The 22,407-nt window shown below is 38.2% G+C and overlaps 1 protein-coding gene across 1 annotated transcript in view; it reads left to right on the top strand.

Moving 5' to 3' along the window:
- Positions 1-22,407, top strand: part of adp (adipose) — a 177,993-nt gene that overhangs the window by 7,790 nt on the left and 147,796 nt on the right. The window contains exons 3-5 of the mRNA XM_067138475.2: positions 1,488-1,618; positions 7,744-7,855; positions 17,491-17,678. Coding sequence (XP_066994576.2) covers positions 1,488-1,618; positions 7,744-7,855; positions 17,491-17,678 — 431 coding nt within the window. The remainder of the gene's footprint in view (positions 1-1,487; positions 1,619-7,743; positions 7,856-17,490; positions 17,679-22,407) is intronic.

The following is a 22,407-nucleotide window of genomic DNA, read 5'->3' as shown; positions in this document are numbered from 1 at the left end:
AGGGACCCATAATCAAATGTAGACAGATGAGAATCAAGGATAAACACAACAACAGATCAGAATGGGAAGAGAGCAACAGAATGCAGAGATGAGGATAAATATGAACACAGTAAAGGATAGGGACAAACTCCATGCCTTCATCATACACACTACCATCTTCGCATAAATGGGGTTTCTGCTCGTTCTCATTTACGCTTCCTGACTTCATCAGGGGTTGCAGCATCAGTATTTGAGGGACCATTTAGACAAATCTTCAGTGTTGATGTATTGAGTGTATTTAGAGTTGAAAACTGGATAACATAGGAAAAGGGGTAAGACAAAAAGATAAGGGTTATGTAACTTTTATAAGGGTTGTTTAACTGAAACAAGGATTGGTGACTAAACATTTACACTTTATGTATTAGACATGATTGCATACTGATTGATAGTTTGAGAAAGTCTACAGATCTTTACCCCCACTGTTCGGGCAGCTGTACTAATACTGAACAAGTTTCTGTATACCCTCCACAGAACTTCCAACAGCATCAGAAACCACTTGATTGTTGGTGGTGAGATTCTTACTCTTCAGGGCTTTCTTCAGCAGACCAGAGACATGACTGTTTGAATAAGAGAGAGAGAGAGAGAGATCTTAGCTGTAAGGCATAAGACCATAATATAAACAGCGCCAACAGCCCGATGCCGCGTTGTTGATGTGTGTTACCGTTAGAGAATAAGTATGCTTCATGACAGTTTTCCTAGTCAAAGCACCTTCTTTGCTCCAGAACTGAATCATGCCATGTTGTATTCGTTTGGATGTACAGTAATCAGTAAACACGAATGTTGCCTCAACTTTTTCCTGTATTTAGTGGACGTGTGTGCCAGTCTAAGAATTTTCCAAGCTTTTACTGAAGAAACCAAACTATTCAATGCTGCCACCTATTGGTTGTCTCATCAGTTATTTTCAGTGTTGCCAATTATGTCTATGTTTCAGGTGAACAACCATTATATCATTCATATCTTTTTATATTTTATTTATCACTTATTTGTTTCATTTCTTTTACCTTATCTGTTTTCAGTTCTGTTGTACAATATTTATAAGTCCATTGGCTGAATGCTCAGCGTACTGGCCTTCGGTTCAGAGGATCCTGGGTTTGATTCCCGGCCGGGTCGGGGATTTTAATCACTTCTGATTAATTCTTCTGATTTGGGGACTGAGTGTATGTGTCCGTCTTAACACTCTCCTCATCATATTCAGACAACATACCACTCTACCTACCACCACAGAAACACGCAATAGTGATTACATCCCTCCATATCGAGTTGGCGTCAAAAAGGGCATCCAGCTGTATAACAGGGCCAAATCCACATGTGCGACGCAGTTCGCACCGGTGACCCCACAGGTGTGGGAAAAAGCGGTAGCGAAAGAAGAGAGAGAAAGTCTTGTTTTGAAGAAGAGGAGGAGGGAATATCTTCTATTTTCATTGATTGTGTCAACGTGTGTGTTTCAGGATACAATAAACTACAGCCTGCAACAGAAACTACATGTAACAGAAGATTTTGTCAATCGGCTGGGTTTAGAGACTGAACTTGTAGGACATAATGGTTGTGTTAATTGCCTGGAGTGGAATGAATCCGGAACGTAAGTGTTAAATATATAAAATGTACTCTGTGTATTGTGTTTTCTTTATTAATAATAATGCTTTACAGCAAATGGGTTTTAATTTTAAAAGTCTAGTACAAACAGCATTTATGAACAGATTGAACTGGCATGTGATGCAAGTCCTTTTCAAGCACCATAAATCAGGATTTGAACACTGTGGACAATAATAGCGAACAGTCCAAAAGTTACTTTACTCTGATCAATCTCTCTGTCATGTTTCATCTCTATTCTCAGGCCTTATATGAATTTACTTGTCAGTTCCTGTAGCCAGGGCACATTACTCGTACTTCTTACAGATTAGGCAGTGTATTCTCTTTTACAGGTTACATTTCCTTTGACTTGCTTCATGTTTTCTTTCATCACCCCCGCCTTCCATCTGAAATATTTTCTCACTGAGTGAAAAAGTGTAACGATAGTTAAATTTCTTCCGTGAATGGATATCAATAACAATTTTGTTCCTAAACCACCGGACACACCATATTTGATGTGTGAGCCCTCGGGGCCATAGGCTGGAAATGCTTCTTTACCATGTAAAAGCTCAGTTATCTTACAAGATGTTAAACGTTAGGAAGAAAATGAACATGAACAATTTTGTAGGAAATTCAGTTCTAAATCATGCATATATGTCCCCTTTTCTTTGTTGTACTTTATGTTATGTCTGTTTATATTGAATAAATCATATGCCAAAATTCAAAAAGAAAGAGAAAGTTGTTAGTGTTGGGAAGAAAGTGCACATTAACTTTTCTTTTGTAGAAAATTGAATTGTCCTGCGGTCTAGAGGTAGTGTGTCTGCCTTTCACCCTGAGGCCCCGGGGTCAATTCCTGTCCTGGTTGGATTTTTACATGATCTGCGGTATGGTTCAAGGTCCATTCAGCCTGCATGATTACAGTTGAGGAGCTATCTGATGGTAAGATGGCAAATCCAGTCTAGTGTGCCAAGAATAATGGCCAAGAGGACTTTAGAATCAAAGATACAGGTAGGGTTTTCCACCTGTTCAATACTACAAAATAGTGAAATTATTAAAAAATCACATTTTTATTTAATGTCATTTCTGGTACCAGATTCGGCAGCTTAATTTGCCATCATCAGCCTAGGAGATTGTTGCAGGACATTTTCAATAGCTACGTTAAAATAAACAGGACCTTCTAAACTAAGTTTTGTGTTATTTACAATTGCGTGTATACAGTTCATGCAGAATAGGCCTATTCAATTTTGAGGGTCCCAGATTTGCAGCATTTTTGACTTGCTCTACTTTTTTTAAAGAAACTACCTGTTCTTCTGATAAGCTACTGTGTGTATCCAACTCTAGTCCCATTTCTCTACAGGGTCGGGTATGAAGAAATTAGCTTTCTAACATTCAAAGAATTACTGAAATTTGCTGAGTGGTTCCCAGGATTATCATGTGTTTACTAACAAAACTCATAGTATTTCTCTCTTTATATAATACTGTATTTTAGTATAGATTATGAAATGCTAATAAGTAAAAAGTAAGTCCATACAGTATTATACAGGATTGCTGAAATTTATTTCTTATTGTTCCTGTTCCCGTCTGACAAAAATACACGCAATTGTAAATTACACAAAACTTAGTATAGAAAGTCCTGTTTATTTTAATGTAGCTATCAAAAATGTCCTGCAACAATCTCCTAGGCTAATGATGGCAAATTAAGCTGCCGAAACCGGTACCAGAAATGACATTAAATAAAAATGTGATGTTTTAATAATTTCACTATTTTATAGTATTGAACAGGTGGAAAACCCTACCCTAATCTTTGATTGTAAATTTTGATTCAATACGGACCAAAAATGAAATTCTTGACATTAAATAAGAAGGCCTACCAGGCAAAAAATAAACAAGAGGACTTGTTACACTGACTGTGTGTCACCTCATAATCTGATAGCCTTCAGACTGAGCAGTGGTCGCTTTGTAGACTAAGGCTCATCAGAGCTGTAGTGTCATGGGGCTTTTTATTTGAATTGTAAGTAGACTTGGTGGGTTCCATTTTTTAATTGGACAAACAGTTCATGCAGAGTAGGCCTATTCAATTTTGAGGGTCCAAGATTTGCAGTATTTTTGACTTGCTCTACTTTAAAAAAAAAAAAAAAAACTACCTGTTCTTCTGATAAGCTACTGTGTGTATCCAACTCTAGTTCCATTTCTCTACAAGGCGGGGTATGAAGTGAGATGAATCTTCATAGCTAGTTTTTACGACCAGATGTCCTTCCTGGCGTCTACCCCATCTGAGTAGTTAATAAGATGAAATGAATGAATGAATGAATCGGTCAATCAGTCTGCGATCATTGATCTACATTTACGCCTGTTGCCCACGTTGCAGATTCTCTATCGGTTGTTTACCTAGTCTTCTCTTAAATATTAAAAAGTCAGAAATTTATCAAGCGTCTCCCTTGGTAATTTATTCCAGTCCCTAATTTCTCTTCCTATAAACTGATATATGATATTAGTAAGGGAGAAGGTGAAACCCAGTGTCAAATAGCACCAAGTGATCTGCTCAGGGCGTAACATCCACGTCTGATGGGCGAATCACTCAGCAGCATCATATGCCTCACTCTATATGAACACTGCAAAGAGGTTTGGAATTGAATCCAGGCTTTTAGCACACAATCTAGTGATCAGAAATTATAAACCACCACCTCTCCTACTGTGCTGGACCTATGTTCTGGTGGTGAAATTTTTTTCGACTAACAGTACTTGAACTGGCTTACCATGGTGTCAGACCATGTAGACTTTATGCCTTAATGTTCATGGCCATCAGGCAGGCAAGTTATTCCCATTTGAGCTGTTTTATCATTGTAAACAGTTTCATCTGAAAACTTGCTTCCCTATGACGAAGATTCAGTATTGTAGTCTTTCAAGGCACTTTGAAATACTCTTCTCGATGACTCTGGTGGATGTCAATCTTCCTGTAATTGTTTCTATTGTAAGTGTTCCTTTTAAAAAGCTCTTGAAACTATTTGGAGTAAATTAGTTATATAGCCTAATAATCTGGAAGAAATTAGCTTTCTAACATTGAAAGAATTACTGAAATTTGCTGAGTGGTTCCCAAGATTATCATGTGTTTACCAACAAAACTTATAGTATTTCTCTCTTTATATAATATTGTATTTTAGTATAGATGATGAAATGCTAATAAGTGAACAGTAAGTCCATACAGTATTATCAGGATTGCTGAAATTTAGTTCTTATTGTTCCTGTTTCCATCTGACAAAAATCTGATTGTCAGTGAGTGTTCCAAAAACTGCCATAGACAATAGCTTGATTCCTCTTCCGTTAACCCATTGGAACCTTAATAAATTATTTCCATGCAGACCCAGAAGTCTGGTATTCACTTCTTTGAAAATTAGGTAACATAATATATAAGTAATAAATCAAAATATGGCATTGAGGCCAAAAATGAGAGTAAATGATGAAATTACAAATGTACTGGAAGCATTTGATCATTTCATCGCCACAGTTTCTGCTTCTTTGTCATCCTCACCAACATAGTTGGCATTTACGCCTCTTTTTGTCACTGAAGTTATTCCCATTTGAGCTGTTTTATCATTGTAAACAGTTTCATCTGAAAACTTGCTTTCCTATGACGAAGATTCAATATTGTAGTCTTTCAAGGCACTTTGAAATACTCTTCTCGATGACTCTGGTGGATGTCAATCTTCCTGTAATTGTTTCTATTGTAAGTGTTCCTTTTAAAAAGCTCTTGAAACTATTTGGAGTAAATTAGACGTGGTGCAGGACCTATCTCTTGCCCATAATGCACACTATGTACATTTCAGAAGTCATAACTGAATAGTTCCATTTACTTAAATACAAGTTACACCTACGCGTCCAAATTTAACTTCTTCTTTTATCACTTTTTCCACACCAGTGGGGTCATGGGTGCGAACTATGTCACACATGTTGACTTGGCTCTGTTGTACGGCCAGATGCCCTTCCTGATGCCAACCCTATGTGAAGGGATGAATTCACTATTAAGTTATATGTTTCTTTGGTGGTTGGTAGTGTGATGTGTTGTCTAAATATGAAGAGGATTGTATTGGAACAAACATAACAGCCAGTTCCGAAGCTAGAGGAATGAATCAATCGTTATTAAAATCCCCGACCCGGCCAGTAATCAAACCCAGAACCCCTCGGATCAAAGGCCATTTAGCCATGGGCCGGACACATTTCTAAATTTAACAATAAATGCAAAATACTGTCTTTTTCTTCTTCTTTTCCTACCGCTTTTCACACTCCTGTGGGATCGCGAGTGCGAACTGCGTCGCACATGTGGATTTGGCCCTGTTTTACGGCCAGATGCCTTTCCTGACGCCAACCCTATATGGAGGGATGTAATCACTATTGTGTGTTTCTGTGGTGGTTGGCAGTGTGGTATGTTGTCTGAACATGATGAGGAGTGTGTTGAGACGGACACATACACCCAGTCCCTGAGCCAGAAGAATTCATCAGAAGCGATTAAATTCCCCGACGCGACCGGGAATCGAACCCGGGACCCTCTGAACCGAAGGCCAGTACAGTGACCATTCAGCCAACGAGTCGGACTAAATGCAAACACAGTCTATACAATATAAATTTGACCTCGGGTAGAGTACTGCACATAATTTCCAGCGGCGGCTGGTGCAGAAAATCAGTTGTGCACTGTAACCCATCCCCTCTCCAAAAATTAACAATATTTAGGAGCATATGCGCTTTTCAAGAGGCTCTCCACTGAGTTTTCCATACTGAACAAACACGCAAACCACCCCAACACATATACAAATTCCTCATACAAAAGTAATTAAACACACAATAACACCTGCAATGATAAAACATTCACAAAGTCAGAAACAGTTGGTGTGAGCATGCAAACAAGAAAACTTATCAATTTTACCAAAGTCATTGAAATAAAACCAGCAACGTTGCAATGCAGAATTACATGTTATGTTGTTATAGTGAAATTTATAAACTAGACATTTGGTAATTAGAGAAAATCACAATATCATGTCCTAATTTTGACAACATTAAAGGTATAATTTTTATAGTTCATTGATTTACACATGTGGCTATGGAATAGGCAGGTTGGGAGTATTAAAGGACTTGGCAAGAATGGCTGTTGGCTTCCTCTACAGTATTTTGTTTCCCGTTTGGTTTGAGCCATCCCCTCTTAATACTACTGCTGAGTCAAGATTATGCCACCTGCCATGCTCTCATTTTGGTCGAAATGCAAGTGTGACCAGTGCTGCCTCTCTCTGATTGAACGAAGACTCGCTGTGAAGTGATGTCTTGGCTGTTGTGTCCACAGCATATTGGAAAAGTTCGGCACACATGTACAAAAGTTGGAGTTCCTGCTTTCTGGCAAAAAACTAAGAAATTCTCGCTGAGCTGTGATCTACACAGCACCCGGCTTGGAGGGCATGACTAGGTATGTGGTTGTGTGGGGAGTTGAATGATTTCCTATGCTTTGGCTGACGTCTTTTTTGATTGTAGATAATATTATTTAAGAAATTTATTTTTCAAATAGACAGTGCCCTGCAGCACTTCAGTACATAACGTACTGATCATTTCAGTTAATGAAGACATCTGTCAGTTTCATTTGATTCAGCTTTGATTGTCACTTATGTGTTGCATGGTCTCATGGACACTTGATCATCATGAGTTCAGTTGGTGCAATGTCAGTTTGCTCTTCTAAGTGTAATAAGATATTTTCAAGGATTGTTGTTGCTTGATGTGACTGAAACTTTCATCTTTTGTCTCCAAGTCTGCATCGTCGTCAGAATTACCATCACTTTCCATATTATCGTTCGTTGAACAAGCTGCAATAACATCTTTGTCAGTTAAAAGCCTACATTATTAGAATTAAAGAAATTTGTTTTGTCAGTTAAATCCTCTTAAATTTAGAAGATTGTTCATTTTAGATTTAAAATGATAATTTTCAAGATTTTAATGTAGATACAGTATATTATCTGTATAATCATTCCAAATAAACTGAATATCTGGCTTAACAGGGTTCCACCACATATTGGGGATATCTTTGTCGGTTAAGTGCTTTGTATTTGTATGCCATTTTGGGACTGGCATGCTTATTTATTTTTTGTTTGTGTGTTTCAGAATATTAGCATCTGCTTCAGATGATGTTCAAGTTATTCTCTGGGATCCTTTTCTTCATAAGAAGTTGCATACAGTTCAGACTGATCATCATGGAAATATATTTTCCGTTAAGGTATGCATAAATTTTACTTCCGATTTTTTCAAACACCTTGAGTTAGAGTTGCTGTGAAGTTTGCTTATAAAGGCCTACAAAGAGAAGTCCCTTTGACAGAGCACTGGAAAACTGTGAGGGTTCGTAAGGACCTAAATAACTGGGAAACATGAGGTACATACATACATACATACATACATACATACATACATACATACATACATACATACATACATGTTCAGTATAGACTGTTATGCCTTTCAGCGTTCAGTTTGCAAGTTCTGTGAATTTACTAAACACTGCCATAATCCTCTGTTTGTTACTACTTCTGTGTTGTTTGTCCAACCCTTGTCCCGTTTCCCTACGGGGTCAGGTATGAGGTGAGATGAATCTGTCGTGGCGGGTTTTTTAAATGACCAGATGCCCTTCGTGACGTCAACCTCATCAGAGGAGTTAATGAGATGAAATGAATGACGTGATATATGATAGTAGGGAGAGGGTGAAACCCGGTGCTGGCACATAGCCTACTCCTGTCGAATAGCACCAAGGAGTCTGCTCAAGGCTTAACGTCTCCATCCGACGGACGAATCACCATCAACAGCGTCATACCCTCATTCCATATGAGCACTGCGGAGAGGTTTGGAATTTAATCCAGGCTTTTGGCACGCAATCTAGTGATTAGAAATTGTATACCACCAACATTCTGATGGTGAAATTTTTTTCAACCATTGGGACTTGAACCAGCTAACCTCGGTGTCAGACCGTTCAGACTTCAGTGCCTCAACGATCATGGCCACCAGGCGGGCCTTTGTTACTACTTATATGGCCTTGTTTAATTCTATACCTCTTATCCTTCTTGGTCTCCCTCTACTTCTCTTACCCTTCATAACCTAGTACATTATTCTCCTAGGTAAACTATCCTCCTCCATTCACCTCACATTACCCCATCACCAAAGCTGGTTTATGCGTACAGTTTAATCACTTGAGTTCATTCCTAACTTAGGCTTCATCTCCTTATTCTGAGTACCCTCCTGCTATTGTTCCCACCTGTTTGTACCAGCGATCATTCTCGCTGCTTTCATGTCTGTTACTTCTAACCTACCCAGCTTTTACTCCCATAAAGTGAAGTTGGACTGAAAGCAGACCAGTGTAAAGATACTTTTATTAGAGAGTTTACTTCCTTCTTACCAAATACTGTTGATTGCAGCTGTGAACTCACTGCAATAGCTTTGATTCAATCTCACTTGCTGTACTATAATCCTATGAGAATACACATCCTAAATACTTGAAATTATCTGCCCATTGCAGCTTTGTACTCCCATTCAATACATTCAATTCTCTTAGATTTCTTACCTACTGACCTCACTTTAGTCCTGGAAAAGCTAATTTTCATAGTATGCTTATTACACTTATTTTCACGTTCCAACAATTATACGACAGGCTTTCAGCACAATCTGCCATTAAGACCAAGTTGTCAGCATAGGCCAAGCTGCTTACTACATTTCCACCTAACTGATTTCCTCCCTGCCACTTTATATCTTTAAATAGATGATCCATGTAAACTACGAACAACAAAGATGGCAGATTACAGCCTTGTCTTACCCCTGTAAGTACTTTGAACCAAGAACTCATTCTACCATCAATTCTTACCACAGCCCAATTCGTCAACATAAATGCCTTTGCTTCAGTTTAATAATCTGCCCGTAATCCCATAGTCCCCCAATATGGCGGACATCTTTTCCCTTGGTACTCTGTCTTATGCCTTCTCTAGATCTACGAAACATAACTGTCTCTTCCCCTCATAGTATTTTTCAGTTACCTTGTACATATTGAAAATTTGATCCTGACAGCCCCTCTGTGGTTTGAAACCATACTGGTTTTCATCCTACCAGGCGAGTTGGCCATGCGGTTAGGGGCGCGCAGCTGTGAGCTTGCATCTGGGCGACAGTGGGTTCGAACCCCACTGTCGGTAGCCCTGAAGATGGTTTTCTGTGGCTGTACCGTAATTAAGGCCATGGTCGCTTCCTTCCCACTCTTAGGCCTTCCCTATCCCATCATTGCCATAAGACCTATCTGTGTCTGTGCGACGTAAAACAAATTGTAAAAAATTTTTTAAAAAAATCATCGAGCTTTTTTGCCGTCCTTTCTGTTTCCTTGCTTACAGATAGGTGCAATTACCTCTTTCATCCAATAATAATAATTAATAATTTTGGTGTGGCTATTTGTAGCTGAGTGCAGCCCTTGTAAGGCATACCCTCCAATGAGGGTGGGCGGCATCTGCTGTACGTAGGTAACTAACTGCGTGTGATTGTGGTGGAGGATAGTGTTATCCAATGAGAAGGTACCTTACTAACATTCCACGCTAATCTCATTACTCTGTGAAGCCATTTCATCCCTCCCTTCCCACTATATTTCACCATTTCAGGTCTAATTTAATCCATTCCTGCTGCTTTATGACAGTGGTGTAAATTTACCAACCTTTCCATTTCCTAAAGCTTAATTTCACCAACGTATATTTCCTGCTTCCCATGAATTTGGTTGTTTGTGTCATCACCAGAAAGATGTTTCCTTTTAAATTGAGAAGATTTTCAAAATATTCCATCCACCTGTCTAGTGATTCCCTAAGATCTACTATGAGTTCACCTAATTTACCCAAAACACTATTCATTTCCTTTTTCATCCCTTTCTCACTGTCCAGAAAGTTTTTCTGAAAAATAATCAGTGATATCATTAAAAACCTGGGGAAGGGTGTGAAATTTTTATATCTTGGAAGAGAAAATATTGCACATCCTTCTCATCAAATGATATTTATTCATTAAGTTGTACCTGTTGTTGACAGAACTATCACTTACCATCTGTGTGATTGCATTTCTGTCAATCTTTCATGTTGTTGCTGAGATTTTGAATCACGTAAGTGGACAGTCCCTCCCTTTCAGTCCAATGTACTTATTCCCTGGCTGTCTGTCTGGCCTTGTGCAGTTTCATCTTTTTCTTTTATTTTTTTTCACATTTGAGCTCTCCCTTCCATTGTAAACAACCAAGTATCAGGTGAATGTTCAAAAAGTACAGAGAAATGTACAGAGCATTTAACACATTGACTCCCGTACGCACCTTTAGGTGGATAACATTTCGCCAGTGTGTTCTGCTGTATCCGCCGTAAGGCGGATATGAACTTGTGCGAAAATTTCAAGTTAAAAACCATGCTTCAGATCGTAGTTCCTTCATTCTTTCATAGATGGTAGTTAGATGAACATTCTGACCTTCATTAACATATGTCAAAACAGTAATTCCCGCCAAAAATCACCCAGCAAAAAAATTTCTTTCCCAGCACATTCCAAGCCCGCGTTCTTGCCTCCAGTGTTGTTCTGTTAGTGTCACTAGCAAGACACAGTATGGCGAACAGTAAGTTTATATCTGTTGAAGAGGCAGTTGAAATGATTTATAATGATGATTCTGGGGATAAAGTCATCCCAGATTTAGAAAGTGAAAGTGATGAGGACAAAACAACAGTGCGCGATAATGTTGAAATACCAGACAGTGTTCCTCTAACTGACATCTCTCCGAACTATTCTCTCCCGTTACCTGAGTTTTTAGGAAATGTAGGCCTAAATGTAGAGGTAACAGACAGTGAAGATATTATGTCTTTTGTAAATATATTTATCAGTGACTGTTTTTTTGCGTATGTTTGTGAATAGACTAATTTATATGCACAGCAGGTTATCAGTAGTGCACTGCGACCATTCACTAAATATTCAATCTATCAAACTTGGAAACCTGTATCAATGATCGAAATGAAACAGTTTATCGGTTTGATGTTAGTTACTGGAATTATACAGAAGCCGGATCTAAAAATGTACTGGACTGAAGATCCTGTGTTTTCAATGCCTGTATTTTCCAAGACACTGTCTAGGAACAGATTCAAAAGTATCATGATATTTTTACATTTTAGCGATAGCGGCAACTATGTAAACAGTTCAGACAGGCTCTATAAAATCAGGACAATATTAGAAAAACTTTCTGATCAGTTTTCAGTGGTTTACAGTTCTGACCGAAAGATCACTTTAGATGAGAGCATGCTTGCTTGCAGAGGCAGGTTACGTTTTCGAGTTTACAATCCATCTAAAATAACTAAGTATGGCATTATGGTTAGGATGGTGCGTGAATAAAAAACTGGGTGTATTTGCAAATTGCTTATTTATGATGCAAGTGGAATGGCCTTAAATAGTACTGTCCTCAAACTTCTCAGTCCATATTTAGGCCTACAGTATTCTGTTTACATGGATAATTATTACAACTGTGTTGCTCTTGCAGAAACCCTTCATGAACAGAACACTACCATTTTGTGGGACAATTAGGCAAAACAGGGGAGTACACAAGGACCATAAAGACCAACAAAAATCGTTGAAAAGAGGGTAAATGACATTCAAACGTGATGCAGAAATTCTTCTTGTCTCTTGGATGGACAAGAAAATAATCAAAATGATTTAATTCATGCATTCTGCTGAAATGGTTGAAGTGACTTCAAAGTTCGGCAGAAAAACAATGAAGCCAGTATCCATTGCAGATTACAATCAGCACATGCATGGAACAGACACAGCTGACCAATACCTTGCTCTATATCCCTTCATGAGCAAAATTTGTAAATGGCCAAAACAGGTTTTCTTCTATTTACTGCAGTGCACCCTCTTCAATTCTTTCCGTCTCTTCCAGAAGTCGAATACCCAGACAAAAATTACCTATCTACAGTTCATGACAGTTTCCAGATACTATCTTGAAGGTCATAATCCTCCTGCCACTGTGCCAGTCTCAGCCCCGACCCAAGTCAGAACAGCCTCTCCAGCTCTCTCTGACACGTCATCATTAGCATCCACCCCACCACATTCCATTCACCAGCCCCCCCCCCCCCAACGAAGAGCACCAGCTAAAGATCCCCCATCACATCTGGATGGAAAAGTGAATGAATGTTCTGCTCAAGTTTCCACCACTGAAAACTGACCCTTACCTGACAAGAAGATGTAGAGTTTAATATTATCATTTAGACTTTCACGGCCCACGTAACTATTCATGAGTTATATTTTTTGGGCTTATGCCGTGTAAATAATTGTAAACACGCTCAACGTTTCAAAAAGAACCTTGCCTTTCTTCATCAGGAGACAAAAGAGAAAAGAAACGACGTATTGATGCTTGCTGGGAGAAAGCAACAAGGAAGCTTCAAATTGTGCCCAAAGATGTAAAGGGGACGCCATTTTAGCCCAATGCTAGAGACAATGAATAGTAACAGCAAAGCATTACTCTCTAATGGTTCTGATTATAGGTAGCCATGATTCACTGAGGTTGTAACCTGTATCGCGGTTGAAATTATCTGGGTGTTTACGTATTTCAACCGCCTCCCTGATAATTCTTGGGCGATATTGCTTTATGTGGGCAAGAACATCCACTTCTTGGAACAAGACATCATGGCCAGGTGTTAAGGCATGATCAGCAACAGCTGATTAATCAGGTTGGTTGAGTCTGATACATCTGGTATGTTCTTTGATACAAGTACACACCGTTCTCGAAGTCTGCCCAGTATAAACCTTACCACAAGTACAGGGAACTCTGTAGATACCAGGTTGTTGTAATTTAGGCAAACTATCCTTAGTTGGTCACAGGAGTTGCCTAATCTTAATTGATGTTCCAAAAACAGTTCGTACATGGTACCTACGTAAGATTTTAGCAATATGATCCGTCGTGTTATGTATGTAAGGTAGGTAAGCAGTTCCTTTTACATCTTTTTTCTTAACAGACGTCCGATTATGTGCCGATTTCAGAACCCTTGAGATCAAAGCTCTGCTGTAACCGTTGCTCTCAAAGGTGGTTCTCAAGGTGTTAATTTCCTCTTGTAGATCTGACGCTTCACAAATCCTCCTGGTCCTGGTAGTCAGAGTTGTAAGGATACCATGTTTCTGGGCAGGGTGATGGTGAGAATCTGCGTGGAGATATCTATTGGTGTGTGTAGGCTTACGATACTACCATCACTACAGTCTTAGTCATGCTGATCTTGAGGTTGAATACTTCGAACTTGGCTTCCCAAACATTTAATTTTGATTGAACCTCCACTTTTGACTCTCCCCAGATTACATTATCATCTGCCAAGGCCATGGCTTTTAATTCACCTAATGATGTTTCTGTGATGGATTTCATTATTTCATCCATCACAGTGATGAACAGTAGTGGTGACAGTGCACTTTCCTGTTGTACTCCACTCTTGGTCTGGAACCAAGATGAATAACCACTGCCAACCCTCACACAGCTTGTACAGTCCTCATATAACATCCAAATTTTCCTCACTAATCCTTCAGGCACATTTGTCTTTCTTAGATATTCCCAGATCTTTTCTCTTGTCACACTGTCATATGCTTTCTCGACATCCAAGGAAACCATGGAGAGATCCTTGCCTTTCTCCCAGTGTTTTTCTATCAGCATTCAGATGCTGAAAATTAGGTCCATTGTTGACCTATTAGCTCTGAAGCCACATTGCTCTTCTTCTAGTTGCTCCCCTAAAATGATTCTGCATTCGATGACTTTTTCCAGGATTTTCAGCCCATGTGATGGGAGAGTTATTCCTCTGTAGTTCGTGCATTGTAGCCTTTTCCCTTTCTTGAATAGTGGAATGACTACACCTTTGTTCCAGTTTGCAGGTATCATACTGTCATGCCAGACTGCACCGAGTACTCTATGCAACCACTGGTAGACCTTGTATCTCTGCCACTTTGATCATATCAGCGCTAACATTGTCATATCCTGGTGATTTTCCAGTGGGCATTTTCTTCAAGGCTGTTTCTGTTTCCATCCATGTTATCGGAGGTTCTTTGGTGTATTCTGCCTGTAGTAATTGCCTTAATTTTTAAGAGTCAGAATACAAAATTCTTGTGAACTAATGAATTCCTCACTTCTGTTGGTTGTGCTATATCTGGCAACTTTTTCTGTTCTGGGCTTCTGTGACATTCTGTATAGAAGCACACAGTGCAGTGATATTGATAAAAACCTGTCCTTTCCTGGCTCCAGGATGGTTAGAGTCTACTGGAATGTGACCTTAGCTCCAGGCTTGTTTTAAAACCCTATCGCCCCCTACCGGGCGAGTTGGCCGTGCGCGTAGAGGCGCGCGGCTGTGAAGCTTGCATCCGGGAGATAGTAGGTTCGAATCCCACTATCGGCAGCCCTGAAAATGGTTTTCCGTGGTTTCCCATTTTCACACCAGGCAAATGCTGGGGCTGTACCTTAATTAAGGCCACGGCCGCTTCCTTCCAACTCCTAGGCCTTTCCTATCCCATCGTCGCCATAAGACCTATCTGTGTCGGTGCGACGTAAAGCCCATAGCAAAAAAAAAAAAAAAAAAAAAAACCTATCCCTCCTCCCTGCCGCCTCACAGCCACAGACTTGTTAGGTTGCTTTGGTTCATACTGTACCTTTCTTCTCGCATCCAGTTTTTTAAAATCTTAAGTGCATACTGTGAAAACTTAAATGACTACTGGTAATTGCAGAATGAGTTTGCATTGAAAAATAGCTTAAGGGTGGCATCTCATGAATTTAACGTACAGCTTAAAATGGTTTGGTATTGGAATGATCATAAGAATCAACTAAAGACAGTGAAGAAGGACTGTTAAGAAGGAAAGTACAAAGCAGCTTGTGAAAAGGTGTTAGAGTGGATTGTTGAAACAAGAAACAGTGGTCTTGCTGTGACACATAAAATGACACAATTTAAAGCGCTTGAGATTGTGAAAAATCAAGGGGTCTCAGCTTTAGAATTTAGGCAAGCCATGGTTTAGCAGTAGGATTTATCCATTGAAACAATGTAAGTTTGAGCAGGAGAATAGAGAGATAGAATTTCATAATTTTGTGATAACACTCTGAAATTTATTCTGTCGCAAATTGGCATTGCCAATCAGAAATCAGTTTACTTTGACATGCCAACATGAACAATGATAAACACAGCAGGTGCATCAAGTATTTTAGCGAAAACCGTGAGAGCTGAGAAGCTGCGGTATACAGTTAAGCTAGCTGTAACTGCAGGCGGCAGGAAACTCCTGCCATACTGTATTTTGAAACGAAAAACTCTGCCTAAAGGAGACTTTCCAAAAGGAATTCACATCCGTGTACAGGACGGAGGGTGGATGGTGGGGGATCTGATTAAAGACTGGCTAAAAACTGTATGGGAACGACATCCAGGAACCCTACTTAATATAAGGAAAATCAATGTTTAGAAATTAATATGAGCCGAGGCTGGGCAGTGTAATTTATATGTTGAAACAATTTAAGTTTGAGAAGGAGAATAAATTGATAGAATTTCATAATTTCATAACAGCATTTGTGGCTACTTAGTTAACAGTATTTAAAAAAAAAGGCAATTAACTAATACATATCCAGCTATTGTCCCAGGAGGATTTACATCAGTTTTGCAGCAATTAAACATCTCCATAAACTAGCCCTATAAGGACCATTTAAGGTTTTACACCAAGTGGATGGTGGACAACGAGCACAAAACAAAAGCTTGCAAAATCAATTGGCCTTCACTTCAATGTATATTTAAGTAGATCATGTGTGTTTGGGAAGTGATCACTCCTGAAATTGTTCTACGGAAAGAACACAAAGAAAATGAAGTTCCGGACTCGAGCAGTGATGACGGCATTGAAGACAGCAATGAGGACAGCCTGTGATTCCGACAACAAAAAGGTTGGCCTAATCTTTATATTATTATTATTTTTCCCTTTCTTAGGCCTAAACATTCTTGTGAAGCATGGATTAAAACCAAGAATTTTCGTGTTACGGGTAGCTATTTTGCTGCATGATCTCCTTGTTCTACTGGCCTTGTCCATCCACCACATTATGATAACGTCGTTGGTCTTTGCGGAATTTATCGCTGCACAGGATGTTCGTGGTGAATCATTGTTGATAAAAGATGTAAACTTTGGTTATTTTAATTAAATACTTCATATTAGGTAGCATCAAAATAACATAGCTTATTTTAATCCCCTTCCCATAACAATGGGTTTTTATGAAATTTGCACCTGTAGGACCCTCCCCCAATTTCGGAAGTCAAAATTGATCGATTCTGGTGATTGTATAAATGTATTCTTTTTATAACATTCTTTGTGACTGATTATTTTAACTATCTTTCAATCTTGTTGGTTTCTTGAGTAATGTTTTTGTGAGCAGTACTGCAATGCACACCCGGCTGGAATTGTTGTTGTTATTGACTGACTCCCAGGTTATTTGAGTTAGGAGATAATTATCGGCTCCTGGACTTAAAATTTCAGACGACCGCCACTGATATGTTGCTTATTTTTTACTACACTGGAAAAAGTTAGGATAGAAGATTTCTAAATCTATCTAAATCTATTCTACATCAACTGTTCATGAACAATATTCTTGTAAAACCAACTGTAAGAGATAAATTGAATTTTATGCTTAAGGCCCCCCTCTTGCTCCCTCCTCCTGCTGAATATTTTTGAACAACCCATACCACATTAATATTCGAGAAGTACTGACAGAAAGACTATTTTATATGTGTGGGTATGAAAGAGTTGTATGTTGATGTCTTGAAGTATTTTGTGGTTCTCATATGGTGAAGTGGTTTGTTTCTTTCTTTTAATTAAGTGTTTTTGCATTACTTCTAGTTCCTTCCAAAGTCAAATGACAGTGTGCTGGTGTCGGGTGCTGGAGATTGCCGCATTCGAGTCCATGACATCACCCTCAATGAAACGACACATGTATGTAGCTGTCACACTGGTCGAGTGAAACGTCTTGCTATTGCTCCTAATGTGCCGTATATGTTCTGGAGTGCAGCTGAAGATGGCATCATTATGTAAGCTTCAACAGACTATAGTTTTATGTTATACTAGCTGATGTACCCGTGCTTCACTACGGAATTCTACATTGTATACAGAATGCTTGGTAAGGTAGTGTACATGTTGTGAATAAGATTGTAATAAATTGCATAGCTCTTAACGTTACCCTAGAAACACGACGGGGAAGTCGCCAAACATCTTCTTTTTATGCGAAGACTGGGTTAAGGAATTTTCATTGTAATTGTAGGCCCTCTTGCCTACCATCAGTCAGAATCAAGTTGGGGAATTTTCATTATAATGGCAGGCTCTCGATCTGCCTTTTTACATCCTCAGAAAGACTGCGTTAGTGGTTTTCCGAACTGAAATCAACATAGATCATTAAAATGACGCCAGTAAGAATGTTGCGATTAAAAGCTGTCATATAAAATACTCAATCAAATGAAAAACTACACATTTTAGCACTTTTAACAAACAGTAGTACGCTGTCCATCTAACAGTCCAAAGTTCCAGAGCTGAAATGACCAGACCGCAGACAACCGTTAGCCTTGAACGATCTTTCATTGGGGGGGGGGGGCGAAAAGTGGAGAGTCCTAGGGCAAAAACTATGCCCTCCTACTCTCTGTTTCCTAGGAGTACCCAATGAGTTGTTGAAAAATCTCAATTCACTACACTGGCAGGGGAAAATCTATCTGACTTGGAAGCAAATTTTTCCTCTAAACCTGAGGAGAAACCCCCTCTTGGCTGCTAATTTGGAATAAAATTAATGTAGAATTTAATAAAAGTGTAGAGGAAGAAGCTTTTCTTATGAAACAGCTCATTTCAGGGTTGAATTCTGAGTTATGCAGTGAATTGTGGTGCTATAATTTAGAATAGGCTGAAATTGTAATTCTAGACCAGGTCATAAGTGAGCTTCTGCTATTATTCTGTTAATTGTGCAGACTGATCAATCCAATCAGCATGTCAGAGTAGGGATCGAATAGCTGGAATACTATGATGAACCAGCGTGTTACATACCAGCAGTATCAGAAAACGTATGAACCATAGGAATGATATGCTAGAGAAGGAAGTTATCTAACTCCCCTGCTACTTCCTTCTAATATTCAAGCAGGTTGTTATACTCAGTATGCAGCAGTAATCCCATCTATCAGAGATGAATGGCAGCATAAGAGACAAAGAACATCACAACAAACAGTGGTCAACGTAATGTTATTGTTGATCAATTTTATGAGCTTTCAGTATTGTAGGCCTTCACATTTAGTTTTCTTCCGGCTATCAAATACCACTCTAATCATAGTCGGTACGGTAAAACTGTATAAAACATAAATGATCGGGAATTATATTCTCTTTACATGTAACTAATCTCATGATCAGACCCGTATTGAATTTGCTGTAATATGCTTACAATATTGTGATTTTTTATTCCACCTTTTCAATACAATTGGTTTTATGTTGTTAGATCATAATGGACTTAAAATTTCAGACGACCGCCACTGATATTTTGCTTACTCTTTACTACACTGGAAAAAAGTTAGGATTAAAGGTTTCTAAATCTATCTAAATCTAAATCTATTCTACATCAACTGTTCATGAACAATATTCTTGTAAAACCAACTGTAAGAGATAAATTGAATTTTATGCTTAAGGCTCCCTCTTGCTCCCTTGCACATGTAATGTGATAGCCAACCAGGCAAAAACTAAGACAAAAAGGTATATTAACCTCAAGGTTAAAGTCAGTAAGATTGCTAAAGATATATGGTTTTTGAAAGAATGTTTAAAGTGCAGTATAATATCTAAGTTTTTAAGGTCTACCCAAAGAAAGAACATATCAAGTTCAAAATCTCTTGACACCCAAAACAGAGTAAACAAAATGTGGCTAAAAAATGAAATAAAGTTGCTATATAGAAAGAAATCATTACTAAACTTGCAACTTTACAAAGTACACCTAAGTACGTCCCAATTTACATCCCCATTAGAATGGAGTTCAGTTCAACAGTATACCAACGAAAAACTTTCCAGCATCTTAGACAGAAAGCAAAAAACTCTGAAAAACAAATTAGAACACCTAAAAGAAGCTCAAAAAAGTCAACAGCACACATAAATAGAGGAAAAAGACCCGATTTCTTTAATGAAAAACACCCCCGCGACAATTAATTTATCAGACACCAACTTTTCTGAAAATGAAATGAACATACTTAGTAAAGGAGCTAAATTCAATTGGTCCAATCTGCAAAAAAACAGAAGATTTAACAACCACAGTAGAGGAATCAGAAGTAAATATAGGGAAATTGCTGGCAGAAATACAAAATGATATTAAATTTGAAGTAAAAAAGAAACTCCCAAGTTTAGTAAAAGAAATGAAAACCAACTCCATCCAGACCCTCCTAAAACAAATAAAGGAATTAAAAACAAAAATAAGGGATAACAACGTTATTGTAACCAAGGCGGATAAAGGCAAAAAAATAGTCCTAATAAATAAAAGCGACTACATTAAAAAACCGAAAAGTTCTCTTCTAACGAATCTTACACTATAGTAAATAAAGACCCGGTCTATAGAATTCAATGAAATCTAAACACAATCCTTAAAAATTCTACTTGTTTATTTAATGAGCAAGAACAACAAAAAATGGTTAACATGAATCTGAGAATACCTAAGGCAAAGGCACTACCCAAGATACACAAAACCAACACACCCATTCGTCCAATCATAAACAGCAGGAATAGCCCAACATATAAAATGTCAAAATTTATACATCAGTTTCTTAAAAAACATTATAAGTTCTATAATACTTCCTCAATTAAAAATTCAGTTGAATTTTGCAAAAAACTAAAGAACTTCAAATTACAACCCCACCATGGGATGAGCTCATTTGACATCGCTAATACGTATTCAAACATCCCTATTAAAGAAACAGTGGAAATTATTAATTCAAACCTCTCCAAACATAGTAACCTAAGTAAGCTCAAAATAGATGAATTTATCAAACTACTTAAATTTGTATTAAGTAATAACTATGTCACTTTTAACAACAAAATTTACCACCAGTTGAGTTTAGCTATGGGTGACCCCAGCTCAGGGATATTAGCAGGTATTTATATGTACAACATGGAACATAGAATAATTAAACCGAATATGGAAGGACTCTGCCTTTGGCTAAGATTTGTAGACGACACGTTCGTAACAATAGATAACCGGAAAAATAATAGCGAAAAAATCTTAGATTTTTTAAATAATATTGACAGTTACATAAAATTTACTAAAGAAGACGAAAAAGACAATTAATTAAATTTCCTGGATGTTACCGTAACACGCTTAAATTCTAAATTCGATTTTCAAATATTCAGAAAGCCGACACACACTTCAATAACAGTAAGAAATGATTCACTCCGCCCGAAATCCCACAAACAGGCAACTTTTTTTTAGTATGGTCTAAAGAGCTCACAAAATACCCTTATCACCCGCGAATTTCACGAAGGAGCTAAATTTTATAAAAGAGCTAGCACTAGTCAATGGATACAAAATAGAGATGGTAAATCGAATCATCAATAAAGTAAAACTCAAATTAGCCACAAATCTCGCACCGGAAAAGACTAAAAAATCAAACTACGCAACTTTTACTTACACCAGTCCAACGATTCATCAAATAGCAAACCCACTGAAAAACGGGATATGCAAATAGCCTTCAAAACACACAACACCAATAAAAACTTATTCTTTAATCATCTTTCTTTATTCTTCTTTATTCGTGTCAGAAGTATCAACTTTACTTACGGATATTTAACAAAAAGCAACAAGATATCTACATTCCTACTATAATTCTTTAATCATAACATAGTAAACTCCAACAATAACAAATTTCAAGGCTCCGGAATATACAGACTATCATGCACACAGTGTAAATTTTCATATGTTGGCCAAACTGGCCACAGCTTCCTTACTGGATACATGGAACACTTTAACGCCTTAAAACACAATAAATATTCCGCAATGAGTAACCATATGAAAGAAACCAGCCATCAATATACCTCAATAGACAAAGACCTCACAATAATCAAAAGGATTGGAAAGGGGAAGCTAATGACGGAGGTTTTGTCACTAACAACATTTATTGAGGCAGGCTTTCAAAAACAACTGAAAACCTCTGTGGCATTTATTGATTTGACTGCAGCTTATGACACTGTGTGGAAACAAGGACTTATCTGTAAACTATTACGTGTTTTGCCATGTAAGAAGATTGCACGACTTATTGATAGCATGCTCACCAAGAGGAAGTTTCGTGTAATACTGGGAAATGGCACTAGCAGTGAGAAAACTCTAAACAATGGCCTTCCCCAAGGTTCTGTATTAGCTCCTCTGCTTTTCAACCTGTACATAGCTGATATACCTGAAACTACCTCTAGGAAATTCGGATATGCTGATGATTGGGCTCTGGCAGTACAAGATAAATTCATGGAAAACACTGACGGCTGATCTTACCACCTTGGGACAGTACTTTCGCAAATGGAGATTACAACTGAACCCAAATAAAAGTGAAGTTACATGTTTTCACCTTAGCAACAAAATGGCCAATAGTGAACTGAAGGTTCAGTTTGAGAACACTTGTCTTGCCCACAACAGATATCCACAATATCTAGGGATTACTCTTGACAGAACTCTGTCCTTCAAGAAACATCTTCAGAATACGGCTGCTAAGTTACGATCAAGAAACAACATCTTACAGAAGCTGTGTGGAACCACCTGGGGATCAT

The sequence above is a fragment of the Anabrus simplex genome, chromosome 1 (assembly GCF_040414725.1).
Source record: "Anabrus simplex isolate iqAnaSimp1 chromosome 1, ASM4041472v1, whole genome shotgun sequence".
Taxonomy (NCBI): Eukaryota; Metazoa; Arthropoda; class Insecta; order Orthoptera; family Tettigoniidae; genus Anabrus; species Anabrus simplex.
Note: the sequence above shows the minus strand (reverse complement) of the source record. Positions and strands in the feature narration are given on the sequence as shown.